The 17,953-nt window shown below is 35.3% G+C and overlaps 1 protein-coding gene across 3 annotated transcripts; it reads left to right on the forward strand.

Moving 5' to 3' along the window:
- Nucleotides 1–1,290: 1,290 nt before the first annotated feature.
- On the forward strand, nt 1,291–17,178 carry LOC125846519 (uncharacterized). Of its 3 annotated transcripts, XM_049525978.1 has the most exons (15): nt 1,291–1,415; nt 2,160–2,571; nt 2,660–2,796; nt 6,401–6,514; nt 6,595–6,678; nt 13,169–13,304; nt 13,648–13,811; nt 13,886–14,012; nt 14,104–14,247; nt 14,439–14,534; nt 14,676–14,771; nt 14,881–14,976; nt 15,098–15,190; nt 15,308–15,403; nt 15,645–17,178. In XM_049525978.1, exons 2-15 carry the CDS (start codon nt 2,254–2,256, stop codon nt 16,911–16,913), a joined length of 2,970 nt encoding a protein of 989 aa, XP_049381935.1. In that variant the 5' UTR covers nt 1,291–1,415; nt 2,160–2,253; the 3' UTR covers nt 16,914–17,178. The 3 variants fall into 3 exon arrangements, with proteins under 3 accessions (XP_049381935.1, XP_049381932.1, XP_049381934.1); XM_049525975.1 differs by lacking the exons at nt 1,291–1,415; nt 2,160–2,571; nt 2,660–2,796; nt 15,098–15,190 and having other exon boundaries at nt 6,403–6,514; XM_049525977.1 differs by lacking the exons at nt 1,291–1,415; nt 2,160–2,571; nt 2,660–2,796; nt 14,881–14,976 and having other exon boundaries at nt 6,403–6,514.
- The last annotated feature ends 775 nt before the right edge of the window (nt 17,179–17,953 follow it).

The following is a 17,953-nucleotide window of genomic DNA, read 5'->3' on the forward strand; positions in this document are numbered from 1 at the left end:
TTTTCCGTTAGAGTGAATGACATATATATTTTAGTTTTTGGACGGTAGAGACATCAATGTCCCAAAAGTCTGACAGATGGTATCTTTATACCATTTCCAGTAGTTCGGGATATATTTGTCCTATTTCCTTAATAAAGGCACACGAAAGTGCTTAATTCATTGGGAGTTATTTATTGAAGCATTACACAAAGTGTTAATTAATTAACAATAATAACTTAATTATCGTTAAATATATATTTTAGAGGTAATTAATACTCTGTAAATGTTTCAAAAGTCTATAACAATATTTGGTTCAATGACAATTAGCTGATTTCATAAAGACTTTAGTACTCTATATTAATATGCATATTTATTGTCGTTAAAAACTATTTTTTCCGATTTAAACGAATTGTGCTAAAATAACGAGTGCTAGCCCGTGCTAATTCTCATCTAGTATAAACATGTACTTTAGATTCAGCTCATAATTTTAAAATATATTCAAAAACTCTTTAATCTAAAGATACCCTTATTCATATATAGTCAATACACTTATTAATTAATTTTCCTTTTATTTTATATAAACTAGCTATCATATCAATATCAATTATATAATATTTAATTTACAATATTTAATTAGAATAACTTATGTGTGATAAATCTATTGAATTACTGAATAGTCCATTTACTAGATACATGAATTAGTTACATTTATATATGTATATTCCCTAGGTTCTATGAACTATTTTGGATAAAAATGTATTCATTTAGACATTTAATATAGTGACTTTTGAAGTGATTTATCAACATATAAATAAGATTTGTTATTTAAAATTGTAAAATAGCTTGAAGACATTACATTCTATTCTCCACATATATCAAGTGTATATTTCTTGTAGTATTATTGCTCATATTTTATAACATTATGTAAATTTTAGTAAAAAAATCGAACATGATATAAAATAATAGTAATAACTTGTCTTAGAGTCCGTTTGAATTGATTTTAAAAAAGTAGCTCAAAAAATAAAAAAATAAAAAATAGGGAGATGCTTACTTTTGATTTTTAACCTTTTAAAAGTTATTTTTAACTTTGTCAAACAATCCCTAATTTATTTTAAGTTATTTCTGACCAATTTTAATTTATTTTTTATATTTATTAAAAACACTATTAGAAAGTCATAAAATAACTTAATAAAATAGATTTGATTAACTTTTAAATCATGTCAAACACGTTTTAGAACCAAACGAATCATAACGGGTCATCTTGCGTCCAAACATAGGAGATCCGATCCGCTGCGGGAAAAAAAGGTCCATAGAAAATAAAAAGAAAAAAAATGGAAAAATGCAAAAAGTAGGCCGTGAGCAAGAAGTATCGGATAACGCTTCAACTCTCGGACGCCTGCCCTTCATTGCTGCCGCCTGTATCGACTTTGTTTCAGGTTCTTGGATTTTAGGGCTTATTTCTACATCTTTCTTTCTCATGTTGTGATTTACATAATTAGAGCCTTCACAACCCTATGTTGTTTCAATTCGATTTCCTCGTATCTGAAACCCTGGCGAGAATTATACAAACAGTCTCTTTGATATCTAATTTGGGCTTTTGGGTATTCCACAACTTTTCTCTTTGCTTGCTTAAATATAGTAAATTTTATCAATTTACTGTGTCTGCTTATTAATCTTATATTTTCTACTTTTTCGGTCGTGTAAACTCTGCGTATCATTATCTCTCTGTTGTAATTTTTTTTTTGTTGGAGGTTGATAATGGAGCGAGGATTGTATGATTATCCCTTTACAGTAATCTCACTGTAATCTTAATCTTTTTGATCTCTGAAAGTTGACTTGATCTACTTCCCTTGGCTAGTGGCTACAGCCTACAAAGATATATTAACCGGGTCACTGAAAAATATCTTACTTGTTTCCTTAATTGAACAGGCATGCCAATGAGCTATTGTACTTTATGAAGCTTGTTTATTTATTGTATTTTGCCTCTTCTGTCTACTTGCTTTTAACAAACGATTTTACCTCATCTGCGTGTCAGTGTACTTGATTGTATGCCAATTTCCACCTTTCTGTTTTACAATTAAGGATAGGTTGTGGGTAGTTGGACCCCTGATGCTCTTGAACACATCTTTTCAAAGCAATTGTAAAGTTAGCTTACTTATTTTTTATTTTGTTTTTAGAAGTTCTCGACTTACAATTCATAGAGTCGGCCTCGTTGATCAAAATTGAGAGAGCATGATTATGTTGTAGTGGTAATTATTTTGGCATGCTTTGACAATGGTGGCTGATCAGTGGAAGAAACGTCTACGTGCTATCAACAATATTGACTGTCCTCTGGACCCCCATGGACTGAAGAAGAAGAAGAAGCAGGGATTAGCAAGATATAATTTGAAGTTAAGATCCAACGTTTCTTTGGTTTGGGATGACAAAAAAAGGTGTGTTCTTGCCAAGAAGGAGCAAATTGGCATTTCACAGAGAGAATTGACTCCCTTTTTGGATTCTCTCTCACATCACCATAGCATATTGGCTGATGTTTTTACTCTACCTCATGAAACTTTTGAACTCAATAATTTAAGTGAGGTCCTCTCCCACGAGGTAACAGTCTATCAAGTTATGTATGCTAAATACTTGTTATTGGAAGGTATAGTTACCCTTATATCTTACTCTCTGGTAATTGATTTAGGTTTGGCAGGCAAACTTGTCAGAAGATGAGAGAGGATTTCTTACGCAATTTTTGCCAGAAGGGTCAGGACCAGATGATATTGTCTATAAATTACTGGGGGAGGAAAATTTTCACTTCGGAAATCAATTTCTTAAATGGCAAGTCTTCCATTGCTTAATATCTCAATATGTTTGACATTCAGCAATTTTTCTGTTTTTTCAAATCGGAACTTTGTAGTTGAGGTTCCTGTGACTTCTATTGTTACTTCGTACTGTAGAATTTATGGTGGGCTCTTAATATTTTGTTTTCCATCTGACAGTACTTGGATTGGTTTTCTCATTTTAGGGAATCATCAAATTTTGATGGAATTATAGTTCCTTTTATATAAAAATAAAATAAAAGAAAGCTAGGATATGCTTTTGAATTAAATTGAGATTAGAGTTACTGATTTAAGCATCATGTTCTTCTGATGAGATTGGAAATTATAGACTGTGGAGCAATTGTTTTAACGATGCAACGAGAGGTCGAGAGATTCATGGAGAAAAAAAGATGAACAAAGGGTTCCTAGTGTTTGTGGATGTAGTTTGGTGTGATTATAATATGACACGTCGATTGTTGTTTAATGGGTTGAATAAATGGATTATGAGGATCATAATACACCAATGTATCAGCTGTATATGTGCCACATCCCTATATTTCTATTAAATAGTGTAGTATACTTGATATTGTTAGTATGCTAGGTAGCATTTACATAGGACCAATTAGAGGAACCACACATCTTAACTTTTAATAGAACCTAATCTGACATGCAATCAACCTCCCACACTCTGGCTGTAAATATTTTCCCTAATCTAGTCTCTGATATTACCAAATGTCATTTCACGTTAGGAGTCTGGAGAAGCATCTGCTTTCCTGATTATGGAACTAGCACCGTGTGATTGTTTTGGCCTTGAATTGCAGTTCTCTAACCATCTGAGACCTCTTTTCTACTTTCTTAGTAGGGCATGTTCTATCTTATCACCTGTGTATTGCTTCTATGGACTTTTGTTAAGTAGGTACACAATTTTTTTTTGACACTAGTAACATTTGTATTTCAGTCAGTACTACCTTAGTACTGAAAAACCATATTTACACAAAAGAAGAAAAGGGTTGTAGTCTTTTCAATGCAAAACCAAGATCTAGATAGACCCTAAAACATCTATGATTGACTCAGTCTCATTGGAATAGACATTTGTACATCAAAAATAAAACATCAAAATACATTTAAGCTTGACTTCCTGCTGGTTGTTGTTCCTATTTTCAAAACATCTATCATATCTCTCTCTCCATATTGTTCACCATATACGAGCAGGGATCATCCTCTATCTTTCTCTGTTTGTAGCCCCAACTCCAGCCTCCTCCCAACTGAAAAGAGTCTCATCAATCTTACTAGGCATACTCCAAGAAATGCCTCTGAGATTAAGGAAAATCTGCCACAGTTGATCAGTAAAATCGTAGTGTAGAAAGAGGTGTCTTACTGGCTCTATATCCTTACCACATAAGTAGCATCTGTTGCATAGAGATATACCTCTCTTGGTCACATTGTCCAATGTCAGAATTGCTTCATTGGCTAGTAGCCAGGTGAAGCATGGCACTTTTTGTGGCACTTTGACTCTCCAGATTTGCTTCCAAGGCCATTTAAATCCTTGATTCTCCCTAAGACTTGCTTGTTTATATCCTTCCTTCACCCTGTGTCTTCCTTTGTTCTACCCATGCCACCATAAATAATCCTCACCTGTTTGGATTCCTTGGAAACTCTCCAGTAGCTTGAAAAGTTCAATCATTCAGGGAATTTCCCCGTCATTCAAGTTTCTTCTAAGGATCAAATTTAAGTAGGTACGTAATTGTGCACTTATTACCCTAATAACTTAGAGCCCTTTGGATTGACTTAATAAAATAGCTTCTAAGTCGAAAAATAAAAAGTCAAACTTAAATGACTTTTTAAGTTAAAAAATAAAAAGTAGGGAGTGTGCTACTTTTGGTTTTTAACTTTTTTTAAGTCATTTTAAATTTATTTTTAAGTTATTTTTAACTTTACCAAACACTCCCAAAAACTAAAAATAACTTAAAAATAGGTTTGACCAACTTTTAAGTCAATCCAAACAGGCTCTTACTCTATTGTGTCAACTATCTTAAAAATATCCCTAAATCAACACCTCAAGATGTAAAAGAGGTTAGCATAGATTACCTTAGAGAAAATACATAATTACCCCATTAAAGTAAGACCTATTTTTAAGTAAACACTTAAACTTTGCGGGGGACCTTTTACCCCCTTATTCTTATTTATAATAAATTTATTATCCCATTATAAGCCTATGTGGTAGGTAGAGTGTAATTCACTCGCCAATAGCGAGTGAGCTAAGCCAAAAAAAAAAAAATTATTTATTTTAACATTTATAATTAGAAATATTATTTTCTTTTCTTTACTTTTGTTTATTTAATTGAACTTTTTCAATTCATTCTTTTCCATCATCTTCTTCACCCAAATTCAAAAACCCAATTACCTTTTCTTTATCTTCTTCAACTTAGAAGAGCCATTTACTCCACCCATTTTTATCACTTTTTTTCTTGTCTTTGCTTCTCGTTGTTCCTTTTTCTCCTTTTATCCCTATTTTTTTTAAAAATAAAAATATATGAACTCCATTATTCGATTGATTTGGGAGTATTAAGAAACTCCATTTTTGTTTTTATTTTTGGTTTGAATATAGAACTCCATTACCTTGCTTTAGTGACTTGAGAGCTGAACTGATTTGGTTGTATTTATTTACTTGAACTCTATTACCTTGTTTTAGTAACTTGAGAGCTGAATTGATTTGGTTGTATTTATTTACTTATAATTTTTCACTGATGTTTAATGTTAAGAAAAATAATCTATTGTAATGGAGTTTCGTTGCATCATTATTGTAATACTGCTAGAAAGAAGATGGTAGATTGGGGTGATTATTAATTTTTAATTTAATAGTGATTTTATCCATTTTAATCTAGATTTAGCAATAATTTGGTGATATTTAGTGGCGAAAATAGTGTTATAACAGTGAAGCGTCATGGAGGCTATGTCGAAGGCGGCAATGGCTGCTCCGTTGGAGGATTTACAACAAAGAACAACGGGTTTGAGTAATGAAGGTTGAAGAAGAAAGAGGAAAAAATGAAAATAAAGTGAAATAAATTAGAAAAAATGAAAATGAAACTAAAAATTAAGAGTTACACAAATTTAATACGTGGCAGACAACAATTGGTGCGTGATTACACTTTTTTTCTTGCAATTGAGGTTTGGCGAAAAGTGGGATATTTATAACACTCTTAAATTGTTTATGGGGGTACTAGGACCCCCACAAAGTTCAAGTGTCTCTTTTGAAAAACAGGTCTTACTTTAATGGGGTAATTTATTTTCTCATTACCTTATAATAACTTAGTATTTTTCATGATCATTTGTACCAGAGCCATAGCTGTCACACGTCCATATTTTAAGCATATCCTTTCTGCATAGCATGTATAGATACTTTAAACTCTTTTCATTTTCAAGTGCTTAATACTTCTGATTGGAGAGATTTTGGGCTATGGTTGAAACATTCGGATAGTCTACCTTTGAAAGTACTTTTCTGTTTCCATTTATAGTTTACTATGCAGGCCTACCTTTGCATATATTTGGGACAGATGAGATTTAACCCTTCACATGGATGGTCTGAGAATCTCATATTATCAAAATCTCTGGCATCTTTGCAGGGGTCAGATGATTTGTTCTGGTAGCTTTCACCCTGATAATGTTATGCGTCAGGAGCAGCTTTTCAAGTCTAACAAGAAGGCATATTACATGGAATTACAAAATTACCATGACAAGTATGCAGTTTTCTCAACTGTATTTTTCTTAACCTTTAGAACATTTTATTGTTTGCATTACATTCTACTTCTCGTGGCAGTATGATTGGGAAGTTGCAGTTATGGAAGGAAAGTTTGGAGAGCTGTAAAGACTCGGAAGAGGAAATGGTAGAGAGAATATTGAGGTGGTTTTCTTTCATTATCTTATGGTCTAGGTTATTTTCGTTTGGTTACCCTACCTTTTCAAAAAAATTTCTAGGTTTATTTAAGAAAATGAGGCACAATACGTCGGAATCCCTCATAAACTTGACACATTTCATCAAGTGCGCACTCAAACTTTGTCTAGTCACTAATGACCTCCTTGGACTTGGCATTTCGATAGCCTCGACTCTCCTAACCAATCTCACCTGATGGGCATGGGCTGCCACACATTTTCTGTGAATGCGGCATTTTTTTTTAAATAACATATTTTATTATATTTTTAATTTGTTAGCTTATGAATGTTTGAATCATTTTTTTTTCAGGCTAAATTTGTAAAACAACTTGATTGAAACTCCATTAGTTAGGCTGATTTTTTTTGTTTAGCTAAAAGTATTAAGAGTGTTGGCCAATTTTTTTTCCTCTATCTGGATTTGGCCCAAAAAAAAGAAGACAAGAAAAAAAAAACAAATACATAGTCAGAACTCAAATATTTTGTATTGAAATTTTTTATTTGAGTAAAAACAATGGAGCCCTAGCACCTTCCTTTTACTGCATTTGGCCCAAAAAAAATAAAGTTAGAACAAATAGCCGTTGCATAACTACAACAACATCATACCCCTCATAGTCCCATAAAGTTGGAGTTGGGAGAGGGTAGAATAAACACATACCTTATCCCTACTTTGGTGGTTGAGAGGCTGTTTCCTTTAGACCCTTGGTTCATCGAAAAACAATTCAAAGTAGTGCGGAAAAAGAAATAACGTAAGTGAAGAAGCCATGACAAATTACTACAGAAAGCTTGACAAAACATTCTTAATTGTAGTTGCTACAAAATAATACGACAATCGAAGTACTTACGAGAAACAACAAATAGTAACAAAAATCTAAGGACTAGTAACTACAAGAGTAATGATGCGATTACTAGTATGGAAGGATAAGTGAGACAAAACTCTACTATCTACTAATTTTCTACCCTATCTCCACAACCTCTTATCATGTCCTCAGTAAGTTTAAACTGGACAATATCTTGTCTGATCACCTCTCCGGCTCTCCCAATACTTCTTCTCCCACCTTTACCCCTTCATTAACCATCCATAGCCACCCTCTAACTCCTTTGGGGCATCTGTGCATCTCCTCTTCACATGCCCAAACCATCTCAACCTTGCTTTCCACATTTTGTCCTCCACCTAAAGGGTCCTCATTTTCGCAAACTTTCATCTTCTGAACGTGCTTGTCTTGACTGACCAGTTCTTTGGCTCATACATCATAGTTTTTCTAACCACCACTTTGTAGAACTTATCCTTAAATTTTGGTGCACCTTCTTATCACACAATACTTCGGATGTGATCCTCTTTTTCATCCACCTTGCACCAATATGGTGTGTGACATCTGTGAGAAATATAGGAAAAGAATATTATTGAATTGTTGTGTTGTTTACATTATTACATTGAGATCCTATTTATAGACCCTAGAATACAATCCTTTACCAACTAGGATATTATTTAGTATTCCTATTTCTATTTCTATTACTATTCCTATTCTAATAGGATTGTATAAACCTATTCCTATTCTAATAGGATTGTATAAACATATTCCTATTCTAATAGGATCGTATAAACCTATTCCTATTCTAACACTCTCCCTCAAGCTAGTGCATACAATTCATGTACCTAGCTTGTTACAGATGTAATTAACACGAGGACTGATGAGGGGCTTGGTGAGATATCTGCAAGTTGATCACTCGACTTCACAAAATTGACAATCAATCTCAATGTGCTTGGTCTTCTCATGAAATACTGAATTTGATGCATAATGCCAATAAAACACAGAGTGATAAAATTACAGTGTTGGAACTTCCCAAACCAAGCTTGCAAAGACTGTTTCAGACCATAAAGTGACTTACGTAATCAACATACAAGGCCACTAAACTCCCCCTGAGCAACAAAATTAGGTGGTTGCTCCATATAGACTTCTTCACAATGTAGTGGTCGTTGTAAGTGCTCAAAATCTAGTATTAAGTATATGGATCATGTTGAAATCAATAGACGAGTCGATATCAAACAAGTCACCGAAAAACTGGCCAGAACATGCTCATATGCTGGAGTATTAGATTTAATGGCTAAAAGTGGTCACAATCTAAGAAATAAAATTATATGGGTAGGGTCGGAATGATGTCACAACCCAACTAGAAAATAGATATAATATAGGATAGTTCGAATTGATGGAACAACCCCCTTGAAAAAGATAAATAATATGGGTAGGGTCGGAATGATGGCACGACCCTGCTGAAAAAGAAAAATTATACGGGTAGAGTTGGAATGATGGCACAACCCTACGCAAATCAGATTTGAGGAGTCACCGGAAAGACAAATGGAACTATGCAAATCAAATCTGAGGAGTCACTAAAAAGACACATGATGCTATGCAACTCAGATATGAGAAAATAGTTCAGAAAAATTCACGATACTACACAAATCAAATATGAAAAGTAGTCCGGAGAGATGCACGGTGTTACGCAAATTAGATATGCAAAAAAAAGGTAGTCACCGGAAGGATGTCACTGTGCTACACAAATTATATATGAAAAAGTAGTCACTGGAATGATGGCACAGTGCTACACAAATTAAATATGAAAAAGTAGTCACCGGAATGATGTCACGGTGCTACAAAAATTAAATATGAAAAAATAGTCACCGGAATGATGGTACGGTGCTTCACAAATTAGATATAAGAAAGTAGTCACTGACCCAACTTTTGCTAACATAATTGTTGGCCAGACAGGCAACATATATGAGTAATAGCCGCCCGCAAGCAGCGAAAGCTCTTCGATTTTCTACCAAGATCGTAGAGGCTCTGATACCATGTGAGAACTATAGGAAAATAATATTATTGAATTGTTGTGTTGTTTACATTATTACATTGAGATCCTATTTATAGACCCTAGAATATAATTCTTTACCAAGTTGGATACTATTTAGTATTCCTATTTCTATTTCTATTTTTATTCTAATAGGATTGTATAACCTATTCCTATTCTAATAGGATTGTATAAACATATTCCTATTCTAATAGGATTGTATAAACCTATTTCTATTCTAACAACATCGTTGTCAATCTCTCCATCTTTTTGGATAATAGACTTTTAAGGTACTTAAAACTTCCTCTTAGAAGAAATAAAAAGAAATACACAACTAAGACTCCATTTAATAATTTTAAAAAAAATAGATTTGGTCGGAAATAGAGGAAATATACAGTTGGAAAAAAGTTCTTTGTTTTTTCTTTGATAAAAGTTACTATATTCATATACTTATAAAAAAACTAAAACAAAACTATACTCATAAATCACAATACAGAAGATCAAATTGAAAGTAATTACTACTTTAGGTTTTTGGTGTAAAGAACAAGATATAGAAGAGGAGTTCCAATTAGTGGACTTCATAGGTTCTCTTTAGGTATTTCTTTTAGTTTTTTCCCTTTCTTGTAACAGTTTTTTGGAGGTGGCCAGCATAGCCCTTAATGCTGAGGAATACAAGAAGTTACCAGTTTCAAAAAAAAAAAAAATCCATCACCAAAAGGTGATGGGAAGGGGGTTTACAAACTGGGGTCCAAAAGGACACTGGAAAGAGCCAAAAACTGAAAAGTTGAACTTTTCACTTTTCCTATGTAATCTACCAAGTCTTCTATACCCCCGTTAGTCCAGTTTACACCAAAAATAAAGGAGCAGATCATCTTAATTTTCTGTATGTGATTGCTTCTATCTTCAAGATAACTTGAGTTTCTTTCCTTCCACACTATCCACCATACACATACTGGGATTCATAGCCACCAATCTTCATCTGCCTCTCTTCTACCCACTCCCTTCCAACTGCTAAGCAGCCCAAAAGTAGTTTGGGGCTTTGGGGGTAGTGTGTGGAAGACATTATCAGAAGCTATTGCTTTAACTATAGCATTAACATATCCATTAGAGTTGGGGTTGGAATGAAGACAGATTTTTGGAATAACCTTTGGATAGGACAAACTAATCTAAAAGATCAATTCCCTGATCTTTACATCTTAAGCCTTCAAAAAAAAAATTCACTCTCACAGATATGGAGAATCTATCCACGGGAGGGCCTTAAATGATTGGGAAATTGATGGAGTCTCATGCATGTTACAAGTTTTGAACACCTTCTCAGCACCTCAAGGCTCAACTGACATAGATAGACAAGTTTGTATGTTGTGCATCAAAGGGAATTTTTCAGTTAAGTAAGCCTTTTGGAATCTAAACAACGTAACCTCCTTGACAGCTTTGTGGCCTTGGAAACTCATACGGAAGGTCAAATTTCTCCTCGAAGTTTCATGCTTTTTATGGTTGGTTGTTAGAAGAGCTTGCTCAACTCATGACGTCCTACAAAGAAGAGGTTTCAGATTTGCTCAAGATGCTTGCTATGTGGCAGGATGCAGAAAACAAGGAGTATATGTTCTTACATTGCAAGACAACTGCAAATCTGTGGTAGATGTTCTTTTGTATCTTGGAGTGAGTTGGGTAATACAACCATAAGTACTAAGTACATCTCTAGTGATCCACTGATTCATTAAGCCATACTTTTAGGTTATGAATCTTCTTCTCCATAGAGCTAAGTCTTCCCTACTGAATCTCTATACCCATTTTTGAAGCAGACTTCTGTTATGTAAACTGAGATTTCTTATGCCCCCCTTCCTTACTGTGAGTCAGTGAGTCAAACTTTACCAGGTTATTGCCTTTTTTCTCCGTGTTTCTTTTTTAGTTGGGAAAAGTCATCATTGCATTTGCAGAAGAATGAAAAGAAATGCACAGCTAGAACTTCATTATTTCGGTTAAAACTTTCTTTTATTGGGAGTTGACTAGGGTGAACTCCTTTTTCACTTATCTGGAGACTTGGGGTGGCTTACAGGAAGGGCTTGTCAAACTCTGGTGGGATGGTCAGTTGGTCACAGCAGTGGGAACTTTAAGGTGAACATAGCATACAAAGATTTGAACCATACCTGTCATCAGATTGAATGCTGGCCCTAGAATCATATTTGGAAGACAAAGATTCCTTTCAAAGTCTCTTGATTTTGTATGGCTTCTGTCTAGAGAAGCTGTCCTCACTCAGACAACCTGATGAGAGGGATAACTATATGTCCCAGATTGCTGCTTAAGCGGGGAAACAACTGAGACTGTAAAACATCTCTTTCTCCGCTGCAAGGTAATAGGACAAGTATGGAGGATTTTTTTTGGCTTCCTGAGGAATCACTTGGATAATGCCAGGTAACGTTGCAGCAACCTTGTTACGCTGGGAACAAGCAGGAAGGGAGACTTTGAGACGGAGCAAGATGGAGAATTATACTAGCATGCATATGGTGGACAGTTTGGAAAGAAAGGAATTCAAGGTGCTTTGAGAATAGGAGCAACACAGTTCAACAGATAAAAATGAACTTTAATTTGCATTTTTGTTTTGGTGTAGACTATCCTACTCTGTAGAAGCTGTAGAAGTTCTGGATATACTAGACACCATTTTAGGTTTTAGAATAGCTGCAGGTTCTTAGAGTTCTTTTGTTGTAAATAGGGACCAGACTCAGGGAGCACTGTGTAATTGTGAATCATTTATAGAAATATACAAAATTAGCCGTTTAAAAAAAAACAATAGAGTTTCAGCCATATCTTTACAGATTTGGCCCAAAACAAAGAAGAAAAACATAATTAAACTAACTGCCATTGCATCTAAAGAGGAAATAAAAAGAAATACAAAGTTGTGATAATTGTGCATTGTATCTATTAAGAAGAATACAGAATTGGAACAAATAAAGCATTTTATATGATTTTGCGGCAATTAACGGGTGAAAATACCCCTCTTAGAAGTTGATTTTTTGATTTTTCAATCCCAAGGGCCTAAAGAGCGTGGATACATGCTCTTTGACACATTCATCAAGGAGGGTTGAGGCTATCAAATTGCAAGTTTCCGGGGATAATCATGATAAAAAATAGTTCAGAGGTGCACTGAATAAAATATATCAAGTTTACGGTAACCTGATATATTCTGCCAATAAAGGATTACTCTACAATAACAACATACCCAGTGTAATTCCACGAGTGGGGTGTGGGGTCTGGGAAGGTAGAGTGTACACAGTCCTCATCCCTACCTTGGGATAACTCAGAAGAAATATTGAATCTGTTGACAACTGCACTAAGTTATGCCATAGTAGGAGATTGTTGCAACAATCGTTTTTGTTATTTCTCCTTGATATTGTTGTTCTGGGGGTGAGCTTAACTTTCTTGGCTATCAATAAAATCTGCTTGATAAAAGTAGCTGGAAGAGAATTGATTAAAGTAAGAAGCAAAGGTGAAAAGATAAAATGAGCTTACATTATAACTTAAAAATTCTGTTTGTATGTATATTTGTGTAATTCTTAAATGATAATTGCTTTTTTCCCATTATAAGGGTCATAACAGTCACATGCCTTTCTTTGGGTATTCAGAAAGGGCTTGACGGAAGGCACATATGGCAGCTCGCCTGATGGAGCTAAGATGGCTGCAAAATCCAGGAAAGGAGAAAAACTAAACAAGCGGAATATCCAACACAGCGATGGTGCCAAATACATGTCTTATATTAAGGTATACATTTACCTGATTAAAAGAACATGTCTTATATTAAGGTGGCTATGCTTTGGTTGGAACATCTTACGAGTCTATTGAAAATATTCCAATGATCTTGAATTTGTTTGTTTTCTCACCAAATACTTGGTGATCACACATGTTGCAGCCATTATTCAGCAAGATGTTGACCCAGCCATTTTTTCACTTGAGTTCTTACATGGGATGCTTTTCATTTGAGTCTTTCATGTGTGCAAATTCTGTACAAACTATTGACATTCATTGAATTTATGTTATTTTCTCGTCTCCAGTGTCTGATAGTTTCCCCATTCCTCTTATCCTTCCTTTCTCCATCATATTTCAGGTCAGTCGAGAACACTATCAACGTGTTAAGAACAGCATGAAGCATAATAGCAATAGCATACAACCCAGGTCTCTGAGCAATGTCTTAGGTGATGTGGAAAATCTCCATGTACAGCCATTTGAATTTTATGAGGAAGAAGAACGTCAAAAATTACATGACCACTGGTTAGTTTGTGGAGCAAAACATTTCTTCTAGTATTATCGATCTCCACATTAGTTCTTAGTGAGTGTTTGTACAGGCTGCAGCTGGCAAATAGGGATGTCCCTGCTGGTTTTGCAAAATGGATAAAGAGACGTTCACAAGAATTGCAAGTGAGAATATCATTAGGTCAAGAAATGGAACAAAAACTGAATGTCCAAATTAAGGTCTGTCTTAGGAGTGCATCTTATCTTATACATCCAAGTTCAGAGATTCTGTTTGAATTACCTGATGATTTGTTTTTACTTGGTTTATCAGGGTGAAGAGAAAATGAGTTCTGATGGGATCTTTCCAGAACGAACTGATTGTAAAGAAGCAGAAGAGAGAACTAACTCTGATGGGATCTTTGCAGAACAAACTGATAATAAAGAAGCAGAAATTATACTCTCAATGGAAGTAGAGGTTTATACTTTTAGCTTTTCTCCCCTTTGTCTTTGAGGGGTCAATGAGGTTTATCTCATCACTTTTTTGAGGAATCGGTTTTGAAGATGGTTCAATGTTTCTGACATTTTTTTTCTTTTTGCTTTTTCTAATGGATGTTCCAGATACTTTATCTTAGTTGTCTAATTGTTAATTGTCTATGTTTGCTCTAGGCTGACCAGCAGGAGGACAATGAAAAATCTGATCGGTTGATAGAGAAGCAAATGCAAAGAGAAATAGTAAATAATGAGGTTTCTCTACAGTCAGAGGTCAGTTATACCAATAGTCAATATAAAACAATTGTACAGACGTGAAAAGGCTTCCCCTATAATTCTTACCAACTCTTGTATGTTGAAGGGAGGATGGGTTCCTAAGTTGTCTAATTATTAAAATATCCAAGTTTGCTCTAGGTTGATAAGCATGAGAGTGTGGATGAATCTGATGGGTTGATAGAGAAGCAAATGGAAAGAGAAATTCTAAATAATGAGCTTCCTCTACAGTCAGAGGTCAGTTATACTAATAGAAAAATAGGCGAATTCTTACCAACTCGTGTATGTTGAAGGGAAGATGGTTTTCTTAGTTGTCTAATTGTTAAAATGTCCAAGTTTGCTCTAGGTTGATCAGCATGAGGGCGAGGAAAATTCTGATGGGTTGATCGAGAAGCAAATGGAAAGAGAAGTACTAAATAATGAGCTTCCTCTACAGTCAGAGGTCAGTTATAACAAGAATAGAAAAACAATTGTATGGAGGCAAATTCTTACCAACTCGTGTATGTTGAAGGGAAGATGTTTTTTTTAGTTGTTTAATTGTTAAGTGTCCAAGTTTACTTTAGGTTGATCAGCATGAGGGCAAGGAAAAATCTGATGGGTTGATCGAGAAGCAAATGGAAAGAGAAATTCTGAATAATGATCCTATAAAGTCAGAGGTCAGTTATACTAATAGAAAACAAATGTATAGAGGCGAGTTCTTACCAACTCGTGTATGTTGAAGTGAAGATGGTTTCTTTTGTTGTGTAATGTTAAAATGTCCTAGTTTGCTCTAGGTTGATCAGCATGAGGGCAAGGAAGAATCTGATGGGTTGATCGAAAAGCAAATGGAAAGAGAAATACTAAATAATGAGCTTCCTATACAGCCAGAGGTCAGTTATACTAATAGAAAAAGAATTGTATTGAGTCGAAAAGGTTTAACCTAAATTTTTAGCAACTCGTTTATGCTGGAAGGTGGTCCCCCTGTCTCATTAAATACAAATAAATGAGTGGCAGAAACTTCAGTTGAGAGCTTTTAGTTCTATTATAATTTGCCTGAGAAGATTTTTTTTTAAAGTTCTCCTATGTTCTTTGATAAGATTCAAATAAACTCTTTGGTTATATGATTGTCAGGATCAGGAGGGAGGAGAGTCTGCAATCTTATTTGATGAACAAACTCCTGATAGCACATCTAACACTGATTATGATGATGAGTCTCTCCCTGTCTCACTCAGTCAGGATCTTGATCATGTTTCACTTGATGAGAGCAATCAGTTAGGTCACTTTAAGCTGGATTCTAACGAGAACAATATAATCCAGCAGGCAGATGAAGTTTCCCCAACTGGATCAGAGTATCCAGAAGGGTTGAATAGTGTAGATGTTCCTGTTGATCAAGGGGATCCTCTTGCTTCTACCAGTGATGGTTGGCCAGCAATTAGCATAGCTGCCTCTTATGGATGTGCCACTCCCATAAGTCATGAATATTCTTCTGCCGAGGAGTTGTCATTAGGGCATCCTCGAGTTACTGAAGAGCGAGCCGCTAGTCTTATAAATCTGGAAGCTGTCCCAACAGGAAAGGATGCTGGGAGGGATATGTTGCCCAGAGAACCCAGTGCCATTTCTCTTTTTGGTTCATACCCTCAGAACAGGAATGAAATATTCCACCCATTTTTCAAGGATCCAGATAGTTCATCTTACAACCATGAGCAGAGACAGTCTCCTCTGGACTTCCAACCAGCAACTAATCTGATGGTGCAGCAAGGTCAATATTCTGGTCATTTTAGGGAGCAGCTTCATGTGCAGTTACCAATTGAGCTACGACACAAGGGGATGAATGATCTCCTCATGCATCAGAACTTTCAGGGGAATCTATACCCAGATGGAAGTCGATATTCTTTCCCTAGGCATGAACAGTTGAATGTTGGCATGCAAGATTGGGCCATCAATTCTGTTCATGTGTCGACACCGCCTCAAACTCATCTAAGCAGTGGAGACTTGTTAAGTCAGAATTGGTTCTCTGGAGAGAATCATGCCCGTGGGAGCTGGTCTACTTTCGGAGGTGGTGGTGGTCCATCTCAGAGCATTGGAAGCGTAAACAACTCAGATCAGAGCTTGTACAGTGTTTTATCTGAGTGTAACGCACTGCATCAAAGTGGCTCGTATAATGTATCAGGCTCAAGAGAACGGTTGATCCCTTCAAGGAACTATGGTGAGATAGGCGTGGGAGTTCCCACAACGAGCAATGCCTCACAGCAGCAAGCTGTTTCCCTTAGTTACATGAGTAGCCAGGGAAGTCCTAGCGGCCTTAAACCCAATGGTCTTGGATGGACGAGCATGTCTACTCAGAATCCAGGGTACCATGATTCGATGGGCAAACCATTCTTGAGGCCCTGGAATCCATAGGGATGTTGTGTTGCACAAGGCTACAAGAGTCGTCGGGACAATAATTGATGTAAATTTTTACATTTTACACCACAAGATGTAGGCGGCTATGTTCATGCAGCCGGATTTTATTGCAATTGTTTTTGAGTTGAGACTGCTGCAAGTCTTTTGTTTTCTTGATGATGACCAAGCCTGGGGGGCATTTTGTACATACATACATTAGACAAATCTAATGTCGGTGTATATACTAGATATTTATTTATGGATATAGGGGAAGATTGGTTTAGTTATGGAGGTTGACTAGTTCTTTAAGTAGACTAGATATATTTAGTAGCTAATGTTTTGGCGGTTAAATAAAATGTCCGGTATGTACTTATTGGTATACGGGATTTCTGTTTTATTTTTGGCTTAGATCATTGTAGAAACACTACCAGCGATGTAGCTTGATTCAGTAACCCTTCATTAAATTAAAATTAACGAGAAGAGCGGGGTGAATTATGTTAATAAAATATTTTACTGATCATTTTGAGTTAATAATCAATCATATTATATTATACTTACAAATAGTAAGTAGTAAAGAAGAAGAGGCAAAGGGCAGGACCTACCGTAAAATAAAAATAATGAAAGAGGGAAGAGGAGAAAGACAGGACCCACTTGTGTGCAGTTAAGGGTGTGTTTGGTATGCACGATTTTTAATTTTTTCACATTTGGTTGACTTAAAAATGTTTGGAAAATCAACTCATTTTCTTCAAACACACGCACAAAATTTTTCTATTCAAATTTTAAAAAAAATTTATGGCGCCACCCTCACCCCCACGCGACCCCGTCAATTTTTTTTAAAATTATTTTTTGAAAATCATTTTCCTAGGTCAGGTCCTGGGTCAAATCTTAGGATCGGATTTTGAAACGGTCATTAGGTTTTATCCTAGTTTGAGTGTCGGGTCGGGTCCTAGATCAATTATCGTGATTGATTTTAGGATCATAAATTATTTTTCTAAAGAATATTTTTATACTCAAGCTAAAATAAATTCATCAATCAAACATGAGAAAATAAATTAGAA

The sequence above is a fragment of the Solanum stenotomum genome, chromosome 12 (genome assembly GCF_019186545.1).
Source record: "Solanum stenotomum isolate F172 chromosome 12, ASM1918654v1, whole genome shotgun sequence".
Taxonomy (NCBI): domain Eukaryota; kingdom Viridiplantae; phylum Streptophyta; class Magnoliopsida; order Solanales; family Solanaceae; genus Solanum; species Solanum stenotomum.